General features: G+C 41.2%; 2 protein-coding genes across 13 annotated transcripts in view; one reads left to right on the top strand and one right to left on the bottom strand.

Annotated features, from left to right (window-relative positions):
• The window catches only part of Git2 (GIT ArfGAP 2), a 50,803-nt gene extending 36,231 nt beyond the window's left edge, over positions 1 to 14,572 (bottom strand). For 4 of the 11 annotated variants that reach the window (XM_046464271.1, XM_046464274.1, XM_046464278.1 and 1 more), the window contains exons 1-7: positions 14,376 to 14,571; positions 10,207 to 10,340; positions 8,218 to 8,330; positions 7,503 to 7,608; positions 5,502 to 5,588; positions 5,261 to 5,391; positions 2,436 to 2,530 (exon numbers count right to left, since the gene is read on the bottom strand). In XM_046464271.1, coding sequence (XP_046320227.1) covers positions 2,436 to 2,530; positions 5,261 to 5,391; positions 5,502 to 5,588; positions 7,503 to 7,608; positions 8,218 to 8,330; positions 10,207 to 10,340; positions 14,376 to 14,427 — 718 coding nt within the window. In that variant the 5' untranslated portion in view covers positions 14,428 to 14,571. Of the gene's footprint in view, positions 1 to 2,435; positions 2,531 to 5,260; positions 5,392 to 5,501; positions 5,589 to 7,502; positions 7,609 to 8,217; positions 8,331 to 10,206; positions 10,341 to 14,375 lie in introns of all 11 variants that reach the window. The other 7 variants (XR_009228620.1, XM_046464282.2, XM_046464283.2 and 4 more) reach the window with 3 other exon arrangements.
• Positions 14,573 to 17,362: 2,790 nt separating this feature from the next.
• The window catches only part of Ankrd13a (ankyrin repeat domain 13A), a 36,080-nt gene continuing 31,482 nt past the window's right edge, over positions 17,363 to 21,960 (top strand). Inside the window, exon 1 of one of the 2 annotated variants that reach the window (XM_046464328.2) lies at positions 17,363 to 17,722. In XM_046464328.2, coding sequence (XP_046320284.1) covers positions 17,627 to 17,722 — 96 coding nt within the window. In that variant the 5' untranslated portion in view covers positions 17,363 to 17,626. The remainder of the gene's footprint in view (positions 17,723 to 21,960) is intronic. The other variant, XM_046464329.2, reaches the window with a different exon arrangement.

Raw genomic sequence — 21,960 nt, 5'->3', positions numbered from 1 at the left:
CTGTCCCATTGAGCTACAACCCCCAGTCCTTTTAATTTTTATTTTGAGGAAGGGCCCCACTAAATTGCTGAGGCTGGCCTTGAACTCGTGATCCTTCTCTCTTGCCTCCCAAGCTGCTGGGATTACAGGTGAGCACTATAACATCAAGCAACAGTTTCTTTCTCTTAGAGCTTTAAAAATATTTCTGCATTTTCTTCTCATCTTCATGGTTTCTGATGAGAATAAGGATGATGTTCAAAAAGTTTGGTGTTGTGGGACATTCTGATTACAGATACTTAATTGGTGAAATCTATGCAAATATTCTCAAATCTAAAAGCTTCCAAAATCAAAAACATTTCTGTCCCAGATAGTTTGGATGAGGGATGCTTAAGCTTTAAAGTGTGTTGGATTTTTTTTTTTTCTGGCTGCAGTCAAGAAGGTTCCTCTAAAATCTTAGCTTTCTGCAGTTTGGTTTTGAAGTTCCAAACATGGCCTTCTTTCAGTTCATCATCTTGGGGGTTTGTTGAGGCTCTTGAACCTGTAGTGTCTTTGACAAATTTTTAGAGTTTTTGGCCAATATTTCGTTAAATATTTTTTCTGAACAACAGTCTTTCTCATCTCTATTTGGGAGTCCAATGATACCAATGTCAGATCTTCTGGTACTTTTTGATTCGTCTCTGAGGCTCTGTTCAGGTTTTTCTCCTTCCCACTGCTTTTCCAATTGCTCAAACTGGATAATTTCTAGTAATTTATTTTCAGTTTGCTGACTTTTTTTTTTTTTTTGATATCTCTCAGCTGCTATTAAGCCTACTCAGTGAGTTCTCTTATCTTTTTAGAGCATGGTTTTACTAGCTTCTTTAATAAGTGATAATTTCAACACCTACATCACCTTGGGGTTGCTATCAATTGACTGCTTTCCTGAGATTTGGTTCTTCATCAGTTCAGTCTCTACAGATGGTACTTGGATATTTTTAATATTAAGTTGTGAGACTCTGGGCCTTCTTTAAACTCTATGGAGAATGTAAACATTTTGTTTTAGCAGGCAGAGCAGGTTGGGTTCTGCCTGTGGGGCAGGGTGAGAGAATTGGGAGAAAAAGAAGAGCAATCTAGACTTCCTAATGCCTCTATCAGACATTTAGGCAACTGTGTAGCCACAGGCTTGCTCCTGGGATGGGAAGGAACAGAAAAAGGAAAGAGGAAAAAAACCCAGGGGAATCCCCTACTCTCAGTCTTGTATGAGTCCCATTTACTGCTCCTTAGACCAGAAAGAGAGGGCTTCTTTGCACTTGTTATACAGTTCCAGGTCTCAGGTTGCCACTCACTCATATCAGAAGTAAAACAAACAGGACCCTCAATACCAGCTTGATGGCACTTCAAGTTCCTTAATCCACCACTTGGATTTTACTTACTCTTCGGAGTCCTTAGAGAGCTGCCCTGAGCATTTGTTCCAGGGTTTTTAGTGCCAATCCCCAGGAGACAGGATGGGGTGTGACTACTCCATCTTACTCAGTGGTGAAACTGCACCAGGGGCTCTTAACTCTACAACCAGGGTGGATAACCACCATGGACATGTGTGTGGACGTTATGATCAGGTGTTGGCAAACTATGCACAGCTCTGAACAGTAAATATTTTAGGCTCTGTGGTATCCTGTGACAATATATCCTATTCAACTCTGCCATTGTTGTGTGAAAGCAGCCACATACAAGATGTGAGTGAGTTGGTCCATCTAGTTTGTAATTAAACTTTTTTTTTCCGGCAGGGTGGGTGGGTACTAGGGATTGAACTCAGGGTTACTCAACCACTGAGCCACATCCCCAGGCCTATTTTGCATTTTATTTAGAGACAGGGTCTCACTGAGTTGCTTAGCGCCTTGCTTTTGCTGAGACTGGCTTTGAATTCACGATCCTCCTGCCTCAGCCTCCCGAGTTGCTGGGATTACAGGTATGCACCACCATGCCTGGCTTGCAATTAAACTTATGAAACAGGTGACAGGCTGGGTTTGGTTTACAGACCATGGTTTGTAGATCCCTGTTCCCTATCACAAATAAGATGACTAGATACAGGTAAAATCACATTTGGACTTTTTTCTATCCTTAGCAGAATTCTTCAAATCAGTACAAAAGTTGTTGTTTTGCTCTTCCTTTGCTAGTTCCATGACATTCAAGAACTGTGGAGCACATTCAACACTGGGATGATTATGCTCTTTGATTCTGGAGAAGCCACTTCTCCAGAGCTAAAAGGAAGTTTTACAAACTAAAAGTTCAAGGGGATTTAACCAACTTTGTATCTTTTACATAGAGCTGAAAATTCAACCATCATCTTTTCCTATAAAGAAATTACTCCTAATTTTCTGAAGGACATTAAAGAAGAGGAGTCATAAAAAATAGTGTCCTGTCTTGTTTTCCCAGAACTTTCCAGAGTGGAGGTGTGGCGAGGCCATTAGCCTTTCACTTACCAGGTTTCCTGCCGCAGAGATAGAAGGCCAGTCTGTCTGTTAGCTCGTACTGTATTTCCACAAGGCGTTCTGCCAGCTCATGGTGCCCTCCTTGCCTTCCAAGAGAAAACAAAGTACCATTGATATTGCTCAGGATTCACTGGCTGGAGAGTAGGGAAGTACAAAGACGTCCCCTGAGACACCTGAGCAGCTTAGCAAACATGACTTTTTAGAATAATCAACCATTTTTTGGTGAGGTAGATTGTTAAGATCTACTGTGAGTCCTATTTTTATAAATTGTTTATAAAACAATTTAAACTACCCATTTCCTTTATTAATGCTCAAAACAGAATACTTAATGGGAAATTCAAAGACTCATGAGAGATTTAAAGAAAGAGGTTCCAAAAAATTAATTGAAGTGTTTCTAGAAACATACAATGTCCAGACCTCACCCTTGGAAATTCTGAATCATAAGGCTGGGATGGGCCTGGGCATCAATATTTTGAAGGACCTTTCCCTTGGATGATTCTGAGGCAGCCAGTCTACCTCTGGATGAGTCTAGAAACCACTTCTAGAGCTACAATTTAGGCAGAGACAAATCAACCAAATGCAAAGCTCAGATCTAAGCTACTTTTATCTTTTTCTTCCTTTGTCTTTCTTCATTCATGAAATAAATATTGAAGCTACTTGGAACCTTTTAGTAACAACACTTATAAATAAATTATTAGATTGAAAGACTATTATATGTGAGGTTTGAGGAAATTCCAAAGTAAATGATAAAGTACTTAGTGCAGACTCTTTCCCTCTTCAAAGATCAAATCTAGTTTCAACCAGTTTCTTTTCCTACTATTCAAAAAACTATAAAATACTCTAACTTACCACACATCTTTGATTTATTTTTACCATTCCCATTTCTTTTGTTTCACTTTTTAAAAATTTGTTCTTTTGTTAGAAATATGTGACAGTAGAGTGTGTTTTGACATATTGTACCTACAAGGAGTATAACTTATCCTAATCAGAATCCCATTCTTGTGGTTGAACATGATGTGGAGTTTCACTGGTCGTGTATTCATGTATGAACATAGGAAAGTTATGTCCAATTCATTCTACTGTCTTTCCTATTCCCATGCCCCTCCCTTCCCTTCATTCCCCTTTTTCTAATCCAATGAACTTTTCTTCTCTCCCCACCTTTATTGTGTGTGAGCATCCACATATCAGACAGAACATTCGACCTTGATTTTTTTTTTTGGCATCAGCTGATGTCAATTAGCACGATAGCCTCCAGATCCATCCATCTACTGGCAAATGCCATAATTTCATTCTTCCTTATGGCAGAATAATATTCCCTTGTCTATATGTACCACATTTTCTTTAACTATTCATCTGTTGAAGGGCACCTACACCACATGTTTTTTCTCATTTTAAAAAATCTGTAAATCACAAAACATTCTATAACCGATGGTATGTGATAATTTAACTGGCAGAGCTTTTTTCTTTTTTAGTGCCATAAAAAGTAATGATGCACTGTAGAATCAATGAAGTTGCAGGTCTGGTGAAGTATTGTATTGCTGTGGTCATTCTCACATGTGCTTGGATGTCTTCAGTAGAGTCTCCAGCTGTGCTGAATGTGCCTGTCTGCCCATCTCCAGACCTTGACTCTGCCTTCCCCTCCCCTGGATCGATGTAGTTCCTCATTTGCATGCCCACAAATAACCCATTCTTTAACTAAAGGAATTTCCTAATCTTTTGGGCCACAATGAGGAAAACTTAAATATGCTCTTTAAGACCTATTGTCCATTTTGCCAATGAATCACATATTATTTTGCTTCAGTGAACTCTTTCAGGTACTTATAAATCATCTCTTCCAAGAGACAATAAATTCTTGGAGAACAGAGTTTATTCATTTATCCTCATTTACTCTCTATGTAGCAAAGTATGGCACTTTGCAGTTAATAAAAGAAATTTGAAAAAAGAAGGAAAGATGATTGATCTTCTATCATTTAAATGATACTCAAGGCTAACTGATGGATTATTTGTTTTTCAGCCTTTCACAACCTTTAAATAAAGAAAAATTACACGGATTTTACAGTGAGAACTCAGATGTTCTATCTAAAAATTACAACTAAACATTTATTACATTTGTTTTATTACATATGCATCCATGAATTTGCTTTTAAGTTCAAGCAATGATTAAGAATATTAAAAAATTGAGACAGGTATGGTGGTGCAACCTAAAATCCCAGCTACTTGGGAGGCTGAGGCAGGAGGATCCTAAGTTTGAGGTCAGTCTCAGCAACTTAACAAGACCCTATCTTAAAATACAATAGAAAAAGGGCTGAGGGTGTAGCTCTGTGATAGAGTGCCCCTGCGTTCAATCCCCAGTACTGCATAATAAAACAAAGAGTGGGTCTCTAATTCATGATACCTGATTTGCACTCTAACTATGGCTCAAATAGCAGGCATGGTAAAGGACCAAGTTAAAGACTAGAAGCTAAGCACATGAGTTTTATGATTCTACACTTCCCTGATTTTGCCAGGCTACTCTAGAATGTGTTTGAAATGCCTTTTTTTTTCCCCTGCAAAATAATAGAATATAAATCTTCAAAGGGGCTAAACATTAATCATACACAACTCATGACTCATACCGAACACACAGAGAAGTGTCAAGAGAATTTGTTTCTTTTTTTTTTTTTAATTTTTTTTTTTTTTTTTTTTTAGTAGCTGACGGACCTTTATTTTATTTATTTTATATGTGGTGCTGAGAATAGAACTCAGGGCCTCACACAGGCCAGGCAAGTGCGCTACCACTGAGCCCCAGCCCCAGGCCAAGAATCCCAGTTTCTTACCTTGCATAATCAACAGGAGTTTTCCCACTAGAATCATGCGTGCCTGGGTCTGCTCCATATACTGCCAATAATTCAGCCTGTAAAATCTGCCCTGCTTTGGAGGCGACATGGAGTGGGGTGTTTCCTTTTTCCTAAGAATAATTAATAAAAAGTTGTCAGAAAAGCAAATTAGACAAACTAAAGGCTATCTGAAAACAACTCAGTTTCAATTTAATATCTGAAGCAATTCACGTTTTCTTACAGGATGAAAGAAATTGGCTTGGGCTCCTAAAGACAACAGTCTCAGACAGGTTTCAAGATTTCCAGTTCTCACACTTGAATGGAGTTGCTGAAAAACACATAAACAAAAAAGAAATTTTCAAAAGCACCAGGAATGAGATAGTAGAGCAGCTGGTAGACTATTTTAACATACACAGCTTTAATAACACATAATCTTTATTTGGCTCAGTACCCTTTGCTGGTTACAACCATTCCTGAATTGGAGGGTAGATCAGGTTGACCTGCCCAAATGCAGGACTCATTCAAACAAGTGGCAAAACCAGAACCTGAGTGAGAGACAATATGAGGAGGATGGTTGCATGTGGCTTTGAAGTTTGACAGATCTGAATTTCAATCTCTTGCCCCTTCAACCTGTAGGACTTTGAGAAAGTTCCTTAAGTAAGCTGACCCTCAGTTTCCTCATCTTTAAAATAGTGATAACAGCCAGCCATGGTAGTACACGCCTGTAATCCTAGACAGAGGCTTGGGAGGCTGAGGAAGGAGGATTGAGGGTTTGAAGCCAGCCTTGGCAACTCAGTGAGGATGTAAGCAACCTAGTGAGAACCTGTCTCAAAATAAAAAATAAAAAGGGTTGGGAACGTGGCTTAGTGGTTAAGCACCCTTGGGTTCAGTCCCTGGTACCAAAAAAAAAAGGAGTGATAATAATGCTACCTATTGACAAGGTTATTGTAAGGATTCAATGATATAATAAAGTGCTTGAAGAGTTCAGATGCCGTTATTAAAATAATAATTATTAGTTGCTGTCATTGTTACCGAACCTAGGGATTCAAATTCTATGCTATGCAAGTTACAGGTCTCTGCCTTACACTGTACCCTCTCCACAATGCTATTCCTGACTTATACACAATGATTTCCAGAAGTCTCTCAGGGTGGGAAATAGGGCTGTGACACACCAAATCTGTACTATTGCAGAAAAGTTCATCACCAGTAAGAAGATGAGCTGACTTCCTTAAAGGCTCTAAGATTCAATAACCCTCATCATAGGAAAGGTAAAACTACTCTAGCACTCCATTCAAATACCTTTATTTTTTTGAAAAGCTGGTTAAAAAGAAAACCTCCTGAGTCTTATTAACTAGAGGAAGTAACAATTATACACTTCTATGCAAAATTTAATATTCTGAACTGTGAATCATCGCCCCTGCTCCATGCAGTTGGATTTGTCAGAAACAATGTTTTGAGAATACAGATGTGCATTTCTTATGGCATCCCTCAAAAACATGCTGAAGCCACATAAAGAAAACCATCTACTCATTCCACAAGTATAATGAACGATTCTGTGTGCTACAGCTTTGGGTCACACCCTATTTTCTGAAGACCATTCTTACTGCTCAACCTGGAAACCCAAGGAAGTTAGCCCTGTCTTTACTATGTTTTTCTAGTACTTATTAGAAACAATGGTTTAAAATTTTTTCAGTCCCTTCTAGAAACAAATTTTCAGATGGTTCCAATTCCAAACATAAATAAAAATTTATCAAAATACAGTTTAAAAACCATATTGAGAAAACAAATAGCTTTGCATATACTTATTTCTCCCCTTTACCTTTGTACCCCATTACAATAAATGGCTTCCACTCGAATTAAAATTAGAGATGAAGCTAGGCGTGGTGGGGCAAGCCTATAATCCCAGCAGCTCTGGAGGCTGAGGCAGGAAGATCACAAGTTCAAAGCCAGCCGCAGCAACTTAGCAGGCCCCAAGCAACTTAGTGAGATCTTGTTTCAAAACAAAACACAAAAAAGTCTAGAGATGTGGCTCTGGGTTCAATGTTGAATCCCCAGTATTTAAAAAAAAAAAAAAAAAAAAAAATTAGAGATGAAACTGATTACAAAAAAAAGCTGATACTTATTATTTAATGTACAAAAATGAGTTTTTCTTTTTTCCCTTTTGAGCCCCCCCCCCTTACAAAAATAACAATATGCTGTCTCATCCAGATCTCTTAGGGACTTTCAAAAGGTTATGACCCACCTTACTAAGATCTTTGGCAGTCACACTATCATCATCCCGGCAGGGTAAGCGGTGGACAAACGCTAACATCTGATACTTGGCTCTGATGAATTCTGCTTTATTGGGACTGGTTCATAAACAAAAAAAGAAAACAGTTCATTCACAGTTCAGATACAACATTCCCCATTCTTTATACTGTAAAAAGAGAGGAAGTGGCCCACATCCCCCACTAAGTGAACAATGCTGAAATAAGTTTCAGGAGCAAGACCTGAAGTCTGAAAACACACATTAGTCATAATGACTGGGACTGCAGAATACCTGCTTTTTATAGCAGTTTTCTTCTCTGTGTAATTTTCTCAATTGATTGCAATCCTGGGAGGAAGTGGCATTTAGTCTCATCTTATAGGTGAGGCCTACGGCAGACTGGTGCCCAGCGCATAGATTTCTGATCTGCTTGCCCCTTGCTTGAGTGCTGAGGTTTCAATTTGATTACATCTATAGCCTCCAAGTCGTGGTCTCCAACTGGAGTAACCATTAACTCCTGTCCAGTAATCATGCAAAACAGACGGTCCCCACCTGCCTCATTCTGAGTTTCTACCAGCAAAGAGCTCATGTGCAACTGGGGTAACTACCTCCTGCACTGCCCTGATGGAGGCTGATCAATAATAGCTGTACTCTATTTAGTGGGTCCCATTTGTTATGAAGAAGTAGAAGTATTTATAAATATTCCACTCACTGTACTTTATCCTGTGGATTAGCTTTACGTCTTCCACTCGTAATGGAGGCAGGGTCCAGTAAAGAATGCTCCCATATAGAATTTGCACCATTGTTATATAAGGTCTCAACCATCTAAAATCAAGCAATATGAAATCATATTTTAATTTTTTTACATAAATATTAGAAGAGAATCAGTGACAAGTAGAAAACAAAGCCCCTATACATATACTAAGATGTTTTGATTATTACTCATGTTATTGTTTTCTGATTTTAGAATGAGAAAGATGAACCTGTATTCGGGATCCAGTTTTGACCAGCAGGGCAGTTAAATCTTTAAATGGGTTTGACTGTACTGTAGTCATATATTGAGGGATGAGGAACATTTTAGGGCAGTGTTTCCCAAGCCTGAACAAATACTATTTTACCCACATATTAGCTATACTAGTCACATTTTTCTTTAAATATGCTCATTTTCAAAACTTATATTGATAATTATGGTATGATGTGTTAGTTGCAGTTTTCTTATATACACTAACATAGCACAACTATACAAATGCATATTGGATTATGACCTACATCTCTCTTGAGTACCACTGATGGCTTATGTTCCATATTTTGGGAATTGTTGCTTTAGAATCAACCCTGGCATTTTAATTAAAATACTCATCTCTGAACTTAATTCAGATTCTATAATACAGTATGACTTTGTAAACGAAGACCTGGGAACAGTATGCAATCCCTTTCATAGGACAATGGGCTACTGGAAACTTCTAAGCAAAAATTATTAATAATCCACACCTCCCAATTTCATCTCAAAGCAGCCTCCTAAAATGTTTCCATCTTCTTTTTATATTCATAGAGATATTTTCACATCAGAGATCCAAACCTACTTGTTTGTGCCCCTTGGTTCGTGCAAGCAAGTTTAAGGGCTATGCAGCTGCCACAGATTTAGTGATGTGTACTCAAGACAAATGAAGGCAAAAAGCACACTTAATCCTAAGTTCCAGGAGAACTTGAAGAATGTGTACCCCAAATAAAAGTACATGTAACATGACATCAGACCCCAAATAAGACAAAAGAGCCCACTTAACACTCAATAGAGTGTTAGGCATGCAATCAAAACACATTAACTTAATTTGGTCTGATTAGTAATGACAGCTTCAAAAAATGTAAATAAGATACTTCAGAAATTTCTAAAGAACCCCAGTCCTCCTATTAAAGCAAAAAAAAAAAAAAAAAAAAAGTTCTAAAGATATTAGTAGGTACTCAGGATTAGGTACAGTAATGAAAAGTTTTTCAGGCAGCAGCTTTTGGAAACAAAAGACGGGTTATTTAAAAACAATTTCTGGGGATAATCTAGAAGGTCAGCAGTGAAATATTACTAGAAAATTTTAATTTTTATCTATCTATAATTGAACTTTTGGAACAAGATTTATGTTAGGAATGGAAAAAAATTTTAAATGATAAATTCAATATGGAGAGTACTTATACTCTATATCAATGGGCAAAAACCTCTATTGGATTATGATCCAAACATTTTATAAGATTTAAGAAGTATACTAGGAAAAGTAGGCATAGTGGCACAAGCCTGCTACCCCAGCTACTTGGGTTGGTGGGGCAGGGGGATTGAAAGTTCCAGGCCAGCCTGGTCAACTTGGCAAAATCCCCAGGTTAAAAAAAAAAATATGTGTGTGTGTGTGTGTGTGTGTATATGTATGTGTATTTATTTATTATTTTTAAAAAATATTTGTTTTGTTAGTTATAGGTGTATACAATTATTATTTCATTTTTATGTGGTGCTGAGGATAGAACCCAGTGCCTCACGTGTGCTAGGCCAGCGCTATACTGCAGAGCCACAACCCCAGCCCTGTATGTGTATGTATATATACACACACATATATACATATATATACACATATATATACATATACACATAAACATATATTTTAGTTGAGAAATTTTATTTGCTAAAACATAAATTACAAACTGTGTTCTTCTTACCCCTTACCTGAAGCAGTGTTGGAGGCCACGGTGTGTGTTTCAGATGCCTTACTTGGGAGATATGACGCCCTAGACTCCGATGGACACTGCAACACTCATCACATATGAAAGTTCCCCTATTTACTGATGCCCAGGAAGGATCTGGAAAGATAATGAAATCTCAGTGACAAGAATACCAGCAGGTAGCTATCCGACAGAATGGCAAAAGATATCTGATGTTTGGTTTTTCAGAAAAGCAAACCATTTTTGTTGTTTTAGCACGCTTGTCAACATATCGTGCTGATAATCACACCCAATGACACTACCTACCTGGCTGATGAAGCACAATGTTAACTGACACCAAAGGCCCTAAATGAACAGTTTCCTTCTTTCTGGTTCAGGGCTACAATCTATAACCCTAATGTGGATCTACCATCTTAGTTGGATGCTCTTTCATTCAACATAAGAAAAGCAAATTGAGAGAGTACAGATGAATCTCTGCAAAGAGCAAGATAATATAATTTTGACAGTGAATTATCCACACAGCGGTACCTAAAGTAAATGAAATGACTACTGTCCTAATGCACTGCTACAAATCAACATGTCTACAAGTTAATGGAAAGCTGTGAGTGACAGGATTACTGAGTTGCTAGGGTTCTAAGGACAGGGAAATTTGGCCTCCTCCCATAGAAAATATTCTATGGTATCCATCAGTTGTTTATAACAAACTACTGAGTCCAAGCTTGCAAGTGATCTGAAAGAAAAGAAGCTGCTTCATGGAGACAAAGATGTAAGATAAAAATAAGTAATATATTTGATGTGTGTATTAATATTTTTTTCTTTGAAGTTCCACAGAGCTTCAATAGACATCCTTTCAAACAACAAGTAATACATACTTAGAAAGCAGGATGGATCTGCATAAATAAACTGAACACCCAAAACCCAAATAAAGACAAACCTCTACCTTTCAAAAGATTCACAATAGGGTGACAACAGGTGCCACCCAAGCTGTCTGGTCTAAGGATTCTATTTTAAAATTCTTCAATGTCCTCAAAAACCTCTAAAATGCATACATATCATCTTTACCATTTTTAACAGTTTATTCAAACCCTCTCAAACCATATAATAAAAAGTTATGGAGGGGGCTGGGGATATAGCTCAGTTGGCAGAGTGCTTGCCTCGCATGCACAGGCCCTGGGTTCAATCCTCGGTCCCAACAAAAAAAAAAGAAAAAAAAGAAAGAAAGAAAAGTTATGGGATTCCAATCAAAGACAAATACTGGGAGCCAAAGAGTGTGGTGGTTAGGAGGGCTGGCTGTGGAGGCACACATTCATGGTTTGAATCCCCATAACTGTCATTTCTTGCACAATGACCTCAGGCAAGTTACTTGAGTATCCTCACCATGGGTGAGGTGGGAATAAAACACATCTCCAGGGTGTGAGAATATAAAGTAGCTCTCCTATGGTAAGTATTCAGAAATATTAGCTGTTGTAACTTTTCTAAATTATTTTCTAATTATCATTCAAATATTTTAAAGAACTCACTGAAATTCATGATCACTGGAAAAAGTTTTTGACTTGAAATACTTGTAACATCGAATGTTTCACACAAATACTGTGCCACTGTAATAGACATTGCAGCAGTTTTTAGGCAACTTACGACTATGATATATTTAAAATGAAATAGATTCACTGAAAAACAATATTTAAGAAGACATGCTTGCTGGGTGCATTGGCACACGCCTATAATCCCACCAACTCTGGGGGTTTGAGGCAGAAGGATCACAAATTCAAAGCCAGCCTCCACAACTTGGTGAGGCCCTGTCTCAAAATATAAAATAAAAAGGTCTGAGGATGTGGTTCAGTGGGTAAGCACCCCTGGGGTGAATCCCTGGTACCAAAAAAAAAAAAAAGGATATTATTGTAATTAAATGTTCACCATGAAAGAAACAAAGAAGTAAAATACAACAATTCAGCAAAGTGTAAATGTGTCAGTACCACTATGCTATTCTAAAGAGCAAAAACCAGAAACATCAAGATGAAAGATCCCTATGAAGATACATCACACAACACTGCTAAGGACACAACAGGCTGAGAGCAGAGCTTTGGTTTTCACATATCATTCAGAGAATTCACAGTATTCTTGGAGGAAATTAAACAGGAACAAGACAACATCTAATTGTGGTTTTTGAGTACTTCTTTAAACATCATGGATCAGAAAACCCACAGAAAGAATATCAGAATATTAACAACCTAGAAAAATTAAAACTGAATTTGTAGTAATGAGGTTGGATAAAACCCTTCCAGTTTATATGGATGCCAGGGCTTAACTTAGGCTCCATGGTCACTATAAATTGACTTTGAAAATGTCTGCATCCTCCCCGACAACTTAGGTAAATTCTGTGGGAAAGAGTAAGTATAGGTTCATTTTTCCAGGGAGAAGGCCTTAGTGTTCATCAGACTGTCAAAAGGGTCCCCTAATCCTATAGGTAACTCTTTCACCAGGGCATGTAGAAAAGGGAGCACAAATCCCTAGCTGTTCAAATTCAAAGAACACTTCAAGGTAGCCTCATTATGTTCAAAACAGGAAGGAAATGACTCAAGTCTCTGTAGGTTTGGTATTCAAGGCAACTAAAACGATACAATGGAAGAAAAAATGTTCTGAAATGCACAAAAAGCTGCAAAAATACAAGACAGTATTTAGAGTGGCTACAGAAGAGCAATTTGCTTTTGCCCCATATACTCCATCAGGAACCAAACAATATGCATCTCAAGAGGAAGTTTGAAGCCAGACACATGTGAATCAAACTGATCACAGAAAGCTTGACTGAAAACGCGCAAGAAAAGAAGGAAGTGTAACAAATGAACATTTTTAGAGAAAATGACAGTCTGTATAAACTTGATCTATAAATTCTCTTCTTAAAGTCCTCCATTCCCATCTTCAAAGGAAATTGGAAACACCACCTGTACTATCCAATTCATGAAATAACCATATAAGGTTGAGTTATCACAATACTATTTAAAATCAGTCTTTGCTTTCAAGTGACAAGATGAAAATTGGAACAGTTGCAAAGCCACTGGTTTTCAAAGATTTACTTAAGATTGCTAATCGGACCCTGTGGAACCATAAAAAAAAAATCATCTGGCATTTGAATTATTTCAAACTCAAAGTAGCTAAATCCAAGGACCAAAACCAACATGTAATAATCAATTGAGTTCCAATTACTAAAACAGATCAGATTTTTAAATCTCAATAGTATGTGTTGGGAGAAGGGTTTGGGCCCTAGTGCTCATATATGCTTATATTACCAGTGACTGTGTGGGTGTCTGGTAACTGTAATGAATGTACCATTTAGAAATTCCACGCTAGTTTTAGGGGACTGCAAGGGTTCTGAACTGAATAACAGAAAAAATAAAAAAAAATAAATAAAAAAAGGAAAGAAAAAACAGTAGCTGCAGCTCAGATGAAAGAATTCTTAGAAGAACCACTGAAATCTCCCTAAACGTAGAGCATGGTACTCATCAGGTTATTCTCATCAGCAAAATGAGGAAATCAAGCCTTGGACAAGTGAAGTCACCAGTCCAAGGTCATTCAGAGGCAAAATCCAGCGTGAACCTAGGCCCTTGGGATCTCCAAACTTGAGACTCGCACTGACTCCTAAGAGCTGGTAGTGTGTGCAAGACCTCGTCCTGCAGATTCTTCCCGTGGAGCGGCTGCCGGGATGTCAGGAGCAGAGACGTCATCCACCCAGACCCTCTGGCAAGTGTCCAAGAGCTGAGCTGGGAGTGTCGCCCACCCTGGGCTGGCGGGGCGGGGGTCTGGCGAGGGGTGACACCTGCAGCCTCTGGGGGCCGCAGCCGGGAGGACGCTCGCATTACTTCTGTAATCGGGTCTTCCTGTGGATTGCCCAAACCCCTTCCTGTCGGGGGAGCGGCCGCGAACCCCGCCGCCGGCCGGACCCGGACGAGGGGGCGAAGGGGAAGGGAGGGAGCGGAGGGCGGCGGCCCCCCGCCCGCCCGGCTGACAGGCCCGGGGCAGGTCTGGTTCCAAGGCCACCCCGGGGCCCCGCTCGCTACGACCCCGGCCGCGGGATGCGGGATTCCATCTCTGGAACTCGCCGGCCTCGAGGGGGCGGCTCCGGGACAGGGGTCCCGGCCAGGGGAGCATAGGGGAGCGGGCCCGGCCGGTGCGACTCACCCGGCCCGCTGCAGTCAGCGCACAAGTCGCTGCTCCGGAGCCTCTTCGACATGGCTCCCGCCTCCACCTGCCGGGAACCAGGGGCCCGGGAACCGCGAAGGCAGCGGCGGCGGCGGCGGCGGCGGCGGCGGCGCTTCCGCTCTAACGGGTCCCCTCAGCAGCGCTGGCGGCGGGCGCCTCTCCCCTCAGCGCCTCGCAGCCGCGGCGCAGCACGCAAGCGCGGGGAGGGGCTCTTCTGCGACTGGCAGGTCATGTGACCGGAAAGGGCAGTCTTCCTTTTCGCCATCTCAATTAAGGGCAGGTACCTGCCCCAGCATCCTCTATCCTGCTCCAAAATCCTCTTGCATTTGGGTCATCCTTTCTGGAAAAGATTCTCTTCCTCTCAGCACTGATTAATACCAGTCGAATCAGCAAAATCTCATGATTAGAACTCTGTATCCACGACCTCCCTGAAGCATTAAGTGGTTAAATCAGGTTCGACCATTCATTCCTGTAGTCAAAAAATATGTATATTCCACACACTGTTCCAGGCACTGGAGAAAAGTCGGTAAGCAAAGAAAATAGCACTTTTGGTCCTAATGGAGCTTACGTTCTACTAAGGGTAGCTTATGCCAAAAGAAAAAAAAAGAGTCAAATAAAGATATATTAGATAATTTCTGTAGGCTACAATACTAATTTTGTTTTAAAAATGTAGATAATGCGTTATCTACAATATGTTTTTGTATAGCCCGTCATCTAAGGATTTTTTTTTGCATAAAAAAAAAGAAGAAAGAAAAATAAGGTGTGGTAGCACATGCCTGCTATCCCAGCAACTCAGGAGGCTGAGACAGGAGGGTCACAAGTTGGAAGCCACCCTGAGCAGTTTAGTAAGATCCTGCTTCTGGTGTAGCTAGGTGGTAGAATATCCTTGGGTTCAATTCCCAGTAGGACAGAAGCGGGTGGGGGTGCTGGAGAGGAGGGGGAAGGAGGGGGAAGGAGGGGAGAGAGACTGAGAGGGAATATGAATGAGAATGAGAATGAATGGGAAAGAAGAATATGTAACAAAATTTGTATGTAACCAGCAAAACTAAATATTTACTAGCTGGCTAGAGAAATGGATTAAGCTGTGGGAAAATGTGATATGCCTGCTCCATAGTAAGCCTTCAATAATTAGTAGCTTTTTTAAAAAATATATTTTTTAGTTGTAGTTGGACAAAATACCTTTATTTTAATGTGGCGCTGAGGATGGAATACAGGGCCTCACATGTGCTAGGCAAGTGCTCTACCGCTGAGCCACAACCCCAGCCCCTAATTACTGCTTTTCTTCATAAACTTGGAATTTGAAAATAAGAATAGCTAATCTAGAGTAATTCACAGAATGTCATGAGATGAATTAAATGAAGTGAGGTTAATCAGAATGAAGGAAAAAACAAGTGTGACTCTAACAGTAATGGCTGTTTATTGTTATGTGATACATAAACATAAAACTATGATCTCCATTGATCAAATGTTGGATGCCTGTTGTGGGCCAGGTATTATTTTGGTTATCTGGTAAGCAAAACAGATGTGGTTGCAGCCACTGTGAAATTTTCAGACTGAGATAGGAGAAATGTTCAATAAACATGGGATGTTGAAGAGAAAAAAGATCAAGTTTCACAAGACTTCTAAAAGAACAACTCCTGAAGAGGCCTCAGAAGCATTGGTGTTAAGTCCTTCTCTTCATTGTGATAAATGTGTAATGTGGACATCAACATGTAATTCCTACACATCCCTCAGTTAGAGCTCCTGGTGTCATCCTGATGCTCTTGCGTCCTGTTTTGGTTCAACAACTCACAAATTTTCTGGGCTTCACTCCACACGTGTGGAGAATGGATTAGGCCAGGATTTTTGAACAGCTGCTGCAGGCATCTGAAAAGCTGCGTGCACATACAAAAGGAAGACAGAGGGAATGTTTTCAGAATGCATTGAATAACTTTGCCCAGTTATGGGATCTAGTTGTAGACAGGTGGGCAGAAATGGTGATTGTTTCTTCATTAAGACAGTGGTGCCTGCCTATAACCCCATGCCTATAACTGGGGAGGCTGGGGAGGAGGTTTGCAAGACCACTTTCAGCCTTGGCAACTTAGTGGAACCCTGTCTCGAAATAAAAGTTTTTAAAAGGGAAGGGGTGTTGGCGATGTAGCTCAGTGGTAGAGCACACCTGGGTCCAATTCACTGTGGGGTGTGTGTGTGTGTGTGTGTGTGTGTGTAAATGGAATAAACCACCACTATAGGCAGCTTTGAGTCATAACCCGGTTTGGAATTCAGAGAGAACAGTGATTCTCAACTAGAGGTGATTTTTCTTTCCCAGAGGACATTTGGCAATATCTGGAGACATGTTTTGGGGAGTGCTATTGACATTTAGTAGGTAGAAAAACCAAGGATGCTGCCCCATATCTCACAAAGCATCTTATAACCTCCACACAAAGATTTATCCAGCTCAAAATGTTCCAAGGTTACGAAATCCGGAGACAGAATTATCCCCTTACAATGCAAACATCTCAAGCCACCTCTCTAGGGTTGGTAGTAACTCCTTGAAAATTATTTGGTGTTGCCCACTTCCAAAATGGCTTCTGACCAATCGTAGCAGGATTTGCCCCGGTCCAAAAAGGTTGCAAGGGAGTCAGTAGCCCGAATGGTTTGGTCCAGGCTCCTGTCCTCACCCCCTGACTGCAGAGCCAATGGAAGAGGCCCAGTTGTGGACCGAACCACCTCAAGTCGCTGGAGCAGGGGGAGAGACGCTGATAACGGCGAGATAGAGTTTCTCACGCTGAGATCGTAGGCCAAAGGAGAGAACCGCAGCTCTGCTCTGTGTGTGTCACTATGTTTCGCGGTGTGGACGTGGAGGTGGATGGGACCTGGCGGACCTCGGACCCGTTGCCTGTCGTCGGCCCCTCCTGCCGCGGCGCGCGGTGGTACGCCCCTCGCACTTCCCTGTTTGGGGCAGTTCGGCCCGCAGAAGTCGGTTCGGGAGCTGTCAGCGCGGGCGCGAGCACGGCGGGGCGCGGGGTGGGCGCGGCCGACCCGGTCTCCGACCCGGCCCGCGACCCCCAGACCTCACGCGCTCCACACCCGGCCCGCTAGGCCGCCCGGCCGCCTACCGCGTCCCTCGCTCGCTCTCCCGCTCCTCCTGTTCTCTCCGCTTGCCGGCCGCCAGGCGGACGGCGGAGACCCCGCCGGGACCGAGGCTTCTGCCTGGCGGACGGCCAGACCCCGGCCGCGGCCTCCTCGCCATGTCCTCGACCAGCGACGCCAGCAGTCACTTCCCCCTGCACCTCCTGGTCTGGAACAACGACTACCGGCAGCTGGAGAAGGAGCTGCGGGGCCAGGTGAGCTGTGGGGCGGAAGGAGTTGGGGGGTCGTTTCGTCTTCCTGAGCCCATTTCCAGCGCTCTCCCTCCAGGGACCCTCAGACCCTTTCAGCTTTGCAGCCGTGGGACAGTAATAATAACAGGATAAGTGTCGTGTGTTTTCTGTAATGCCAGGCCAGGCCCGGCCCTGGGAATTTTGTGTTTCATCCCTTTTGACCTTTTCTATAACGCTGAGAGGTAGGTATTATTATTATTTCATTTAGTAGAGAAGGAAACTGAGGCTCTCAGAGCACTTGCTTTGCCTGAGGCTGCCCCCCGCCATTAATACCGGAATTTTAACTCTGGGGGCTAGCTCTAGAATGCATCACCTTTACCAGTTTTAAGCTCTGTTGCCTCAAAGGCATAAGAACAACACACACACCCTTACCCCACCCACCCTTGGGAAGAAGGGCTTGGTTGGTTTTATAGTCCAGGCTCCAACTTGCCCTGTGACCTTGGGCAAGGCATTTTCGTTCTAAGGTCCACGTTCATTTATCCTTAGAATGAGGATGTGGGTAGTGATGTAGGCGAACCCAGTACTTGACAATATTGATAGTTCTTGGGCGCGGCCTGGGAATCAGCATTTAACAAGCTCCCCAGAAAGACTGATACATAGTAAAGTTTGAGAGTTCCCGGTGTTTGATCTCCTTAAAATTCCGTCTTGTTCCGAAGTGCCTTAATTTTTTGTTTTTTATTTATTGCCATCTATTCACAGCAGAGGTTCTCAATTGGAGGTGACTTTGCTCCTGGTGGTGGTGGTGGGGGGGACATTTGGGAAAGTATGGAGACATTTTTGGGTGTCTGTGAGGAGTGGGTGCTACTGGCATCTAGTGGGCAGAGGCTGCCAGGCTGCCGGATCCTACAATGCACAAGACAGCCACCCACAACAGAATTATCTGGCTTCAAATGTCATTTGTGTCTTAGTTGAGAAATCTTTCTTTAAGGGATCCTGACAATTCTAGGAAGTTCTGGTGTCCTCAAGTTACAAACCAACAAATTTAGTGAGTAGGATAGGGATTTGAAATTACCTTTGCAATCTGGTGTAATTGTTCTTGTTGGTTTCATTCATTTTATTCAGCATGTTAAAGATCTAATTTTTGAATGCCTCAAAATTGACCCTGTAATTGTCAAGAAATTTTAGAGGAAAAGGAGCATTGGTCCTCTTTTTGTTGGCAGGAATTGAGGAAGATCAGCCTTACCATGTTTGAACAGTTACTGCTAAGTGCATGCTTGCAATTTGCTATATTTAAGTTGGTTGAACATCCACTGGAATTCAAAGTTGCTCTTTTTTCAATTAAGAAAAGAACTCCAGCTGGGTACATGCCTGTAATCTCACTTACTGGGAAGGCTAAGGCAGGAGGATTACAAGTTTGAGGCCATTCTGGGCAATTTAGAGAGACTTTGCCTCAAAATAAGAAATAAAAAGATCTGGGATATAGCTCAGTGGTAGAGCACCCCTGGTTCCTTCCCCAGTAAAATGAAAAATAAAAATAAAAGATAAAAAAGAACTCCAGACAGAACAAAGTTTTGTAAGAGTCATTATTCTTAATTAAATGACACAGTAGCTATTTAAGAGTTAAGGAGATATGACACATGTTCCCAGACAAAGTGATTCACCATTAGGTATCCCAGTATACCTGATGATTTAATACCCTAATACTAGATGTGGCTCAGAGGTAGTCTCTACCATTTTACTTTTAGCTCTAAGTCTCACGAGGGGCATTTTAAAAATAATTAGTTCTGATTTTTAGGGGTCTGCTTTTTGCATCTGCACTTTTCAATATTGTAGCTGCCCAATTATGTAACACAGAGAAAAAGTACAAAGAAAATCACAGAATTAAGATCCTATCACGAATGAAAATTCTGTATCATAAAAAGAGTCATCATCATTAAACCACACACTTTCAATTCCAGTTTCTGAAAACAGTGTGCTCTCCACTCATTGGAGGTGAAGTAAAAAGTTTAAATTTTTATAAAAAAAGTCTAAACAAAGTCTTGGTTTATAATCTATTTTTTTTTAAGTGGTACTAGGGAGTTAACCCAGTGGCACTCTACTAATGAACTACATCTCTAGCCCTCTTTTTTATTGTTTTTTTTGAAATGGGCTTGACAAGTTGTTAAGGCTGGCCTCAAATTTGTGATTCTCCTGCTTCAGCCTTCTGAGTAGCTGGAATTCCAGGCATGGGCCACGCACCTAATTCTGGTTTTTTATTTTAAGTGTATCAAAGTTATCTCTTTCCTCTGCAAACTATAAGAATGTCTACTGAAAGTTTTTTGTCTTTTACCTTGAAAAAACTTAGGACATTTGTGATTAGAACTTGGGAATTAAAATCTTGCCGCAGACTTTCCCCAAGTAAACTTTGGGTCCTCAATGCTGTCAAGGAGGTCAGGAAGAATATTCATACATGCAAATTCTTTGGTTTTGACTCAGTTCTCAGGAATTATTGTGCAGCATTTGAGGAGGAGACAATTGACATGTATTCATAAGGCAGGTCTCCACTGGGAAAGTTAGTTGACCGTCAGTATAATCCAACTTCAGTCTTGAAACTTGGCCATTGGAAGGGCCCTGACAGGGCAGTTGCACAGCTCCTCTCCATGCGTGGTTCAATGCTCTGCTGTCACCATCTTGAAATTCTTAACTATTTTGAATAAGGGGTGCCTTGCATTTTTATTTTTACTGGGCCCTGAAAATTATATAACTGGTTCAGGGTGAAGAAGTGGATTATCAATATCATTAAACTACATTAAAATACATGACAGCAAATATTTTATTGCCCTCCTGTTTATCTAGAGTCTGTTGATTATGAAATAACCACCTGCTTCTGTGACCCATTGGCAGTGGGGGTTAATGGCCCCCACGAATGCTGATTAATTTGTGAGCTTGGGTGTGTTACCTCTGCTGAATCGTTTTATCACCTGTTAAGATGGGGGACGCTGAAAGCCTGCTGTTTTATCAGGTGTTGCGCTGAGATGTTTTATGTGTAATCTTAGATTTAATCCTCACACCAGCTCTGGGTGGGTGCTACTATGATTCCCACCTTATAGATGAGGCAATCGAGGTGAAGAGAGACTTAGTCTGAATTAGGGTTTGTCCAAATCCTGTATTTTTTTTTTTTTGTACTCGGGATTGAACTCAGGGGCACTCAACCACTGAGCCACATTCCCAGCCCTATTTTGTATTTTTATTTAGAGACAGGGTTTCCCTGTCTTAGTGCCTTGCTGTGGCTGAGGTTGGCTTTGAACTCGTGATCCCCCTGCCTCAGCCTCCAGAGCCACTGGGATTATAGGCACGCACCACTGCGCCTGGCTCAAATCCTGGATTCTTAACCCCTCTGCTCTTTCAGTAAAACTGGAGAATAAGGAAGATAACAGATTTGAAAGTGCAGGCCCATAGTAAATGGGAACGGTACCATTTGGAGTAGCTACCACTATTTTTAATTGTAATTGTCATTTATAAACCTGGGAATTTAGCTCTTTTTTTAAAAACATTTTTTAAAAATGTTTTTTTGAGTTGTTGGTAGACCTTTTTTTATTTATTTATATGCAGTGTTGAGAATTGAACCCAGCGCCTCACACATGGCAGGCAAGCACGCTACCGCTGAGCCATAGTCCCAGCCTTGAATTTAGCTTCTTTTAAGTGTGTTCTATTTTTTCTACAAGGAACATGTATTGGCTGCATAATTAAAAAGAGAAAAATTCCCTTTCACCTCAGCAATAAAACCTGCCGTTTCCCTTAATGTTTTGTTTGCCGTTGAGATTCTGCCATCTACTTCATTCCTTCCATCACACTAGGGGGACTTGAAGCAGGCACAATGGTAGCTGGAAGGGTTTAATTTGTTTCAGGAACTTCTGCAGCACAGAAAAAATCAAGTTTATCCAGATGAAGAGAATGAGCACATTTCAGCCACAATCCCACAGTGGTGCTAGTAGCTGGTGTTGGTGTCACTTTGCCAACTATGCAATTGTTTGAGGCCTCCAGTGCTTGCCCAGCAGAGGCACTTAGTAAAGTGCCTCTTAACCCATCCACTCTTTAATGTTCAGTGGGGCCTTGACATTGGAAACTGTGTTCTGGTTATGTCATTTAGCTAGAGTGTTCTGTTCAACTCCTTTGGCCTTTTTACCAATGCTGGGGACTGCGGGATCGCTTATGGGGACAAATGCAAAGGTGAGTTCATGCATTGCAGGGAGTATAGGGAAAACTTTGGGACCATGTGGGGT

Source organism: Marmota monax, unplaced genomic scaffold, assembly GCF_021218885.2.
Source record: "Marmota monax isolate L192 unplaced genomic scaffold, Marmota_monax_Labrador192_F-V1.1 WCK01_AAM20220418_F8-fsc00269, whole genome shotgun sequence".
Lineage (NCBI taxonomy): Eukaryota > Metazoa > Chordata > Mammalia > Rodentia > Sciuridae > Marmota > Marmota monax.
This window is presented reverse-complemented; position numbering and strand designations above follow the sequence as displayed.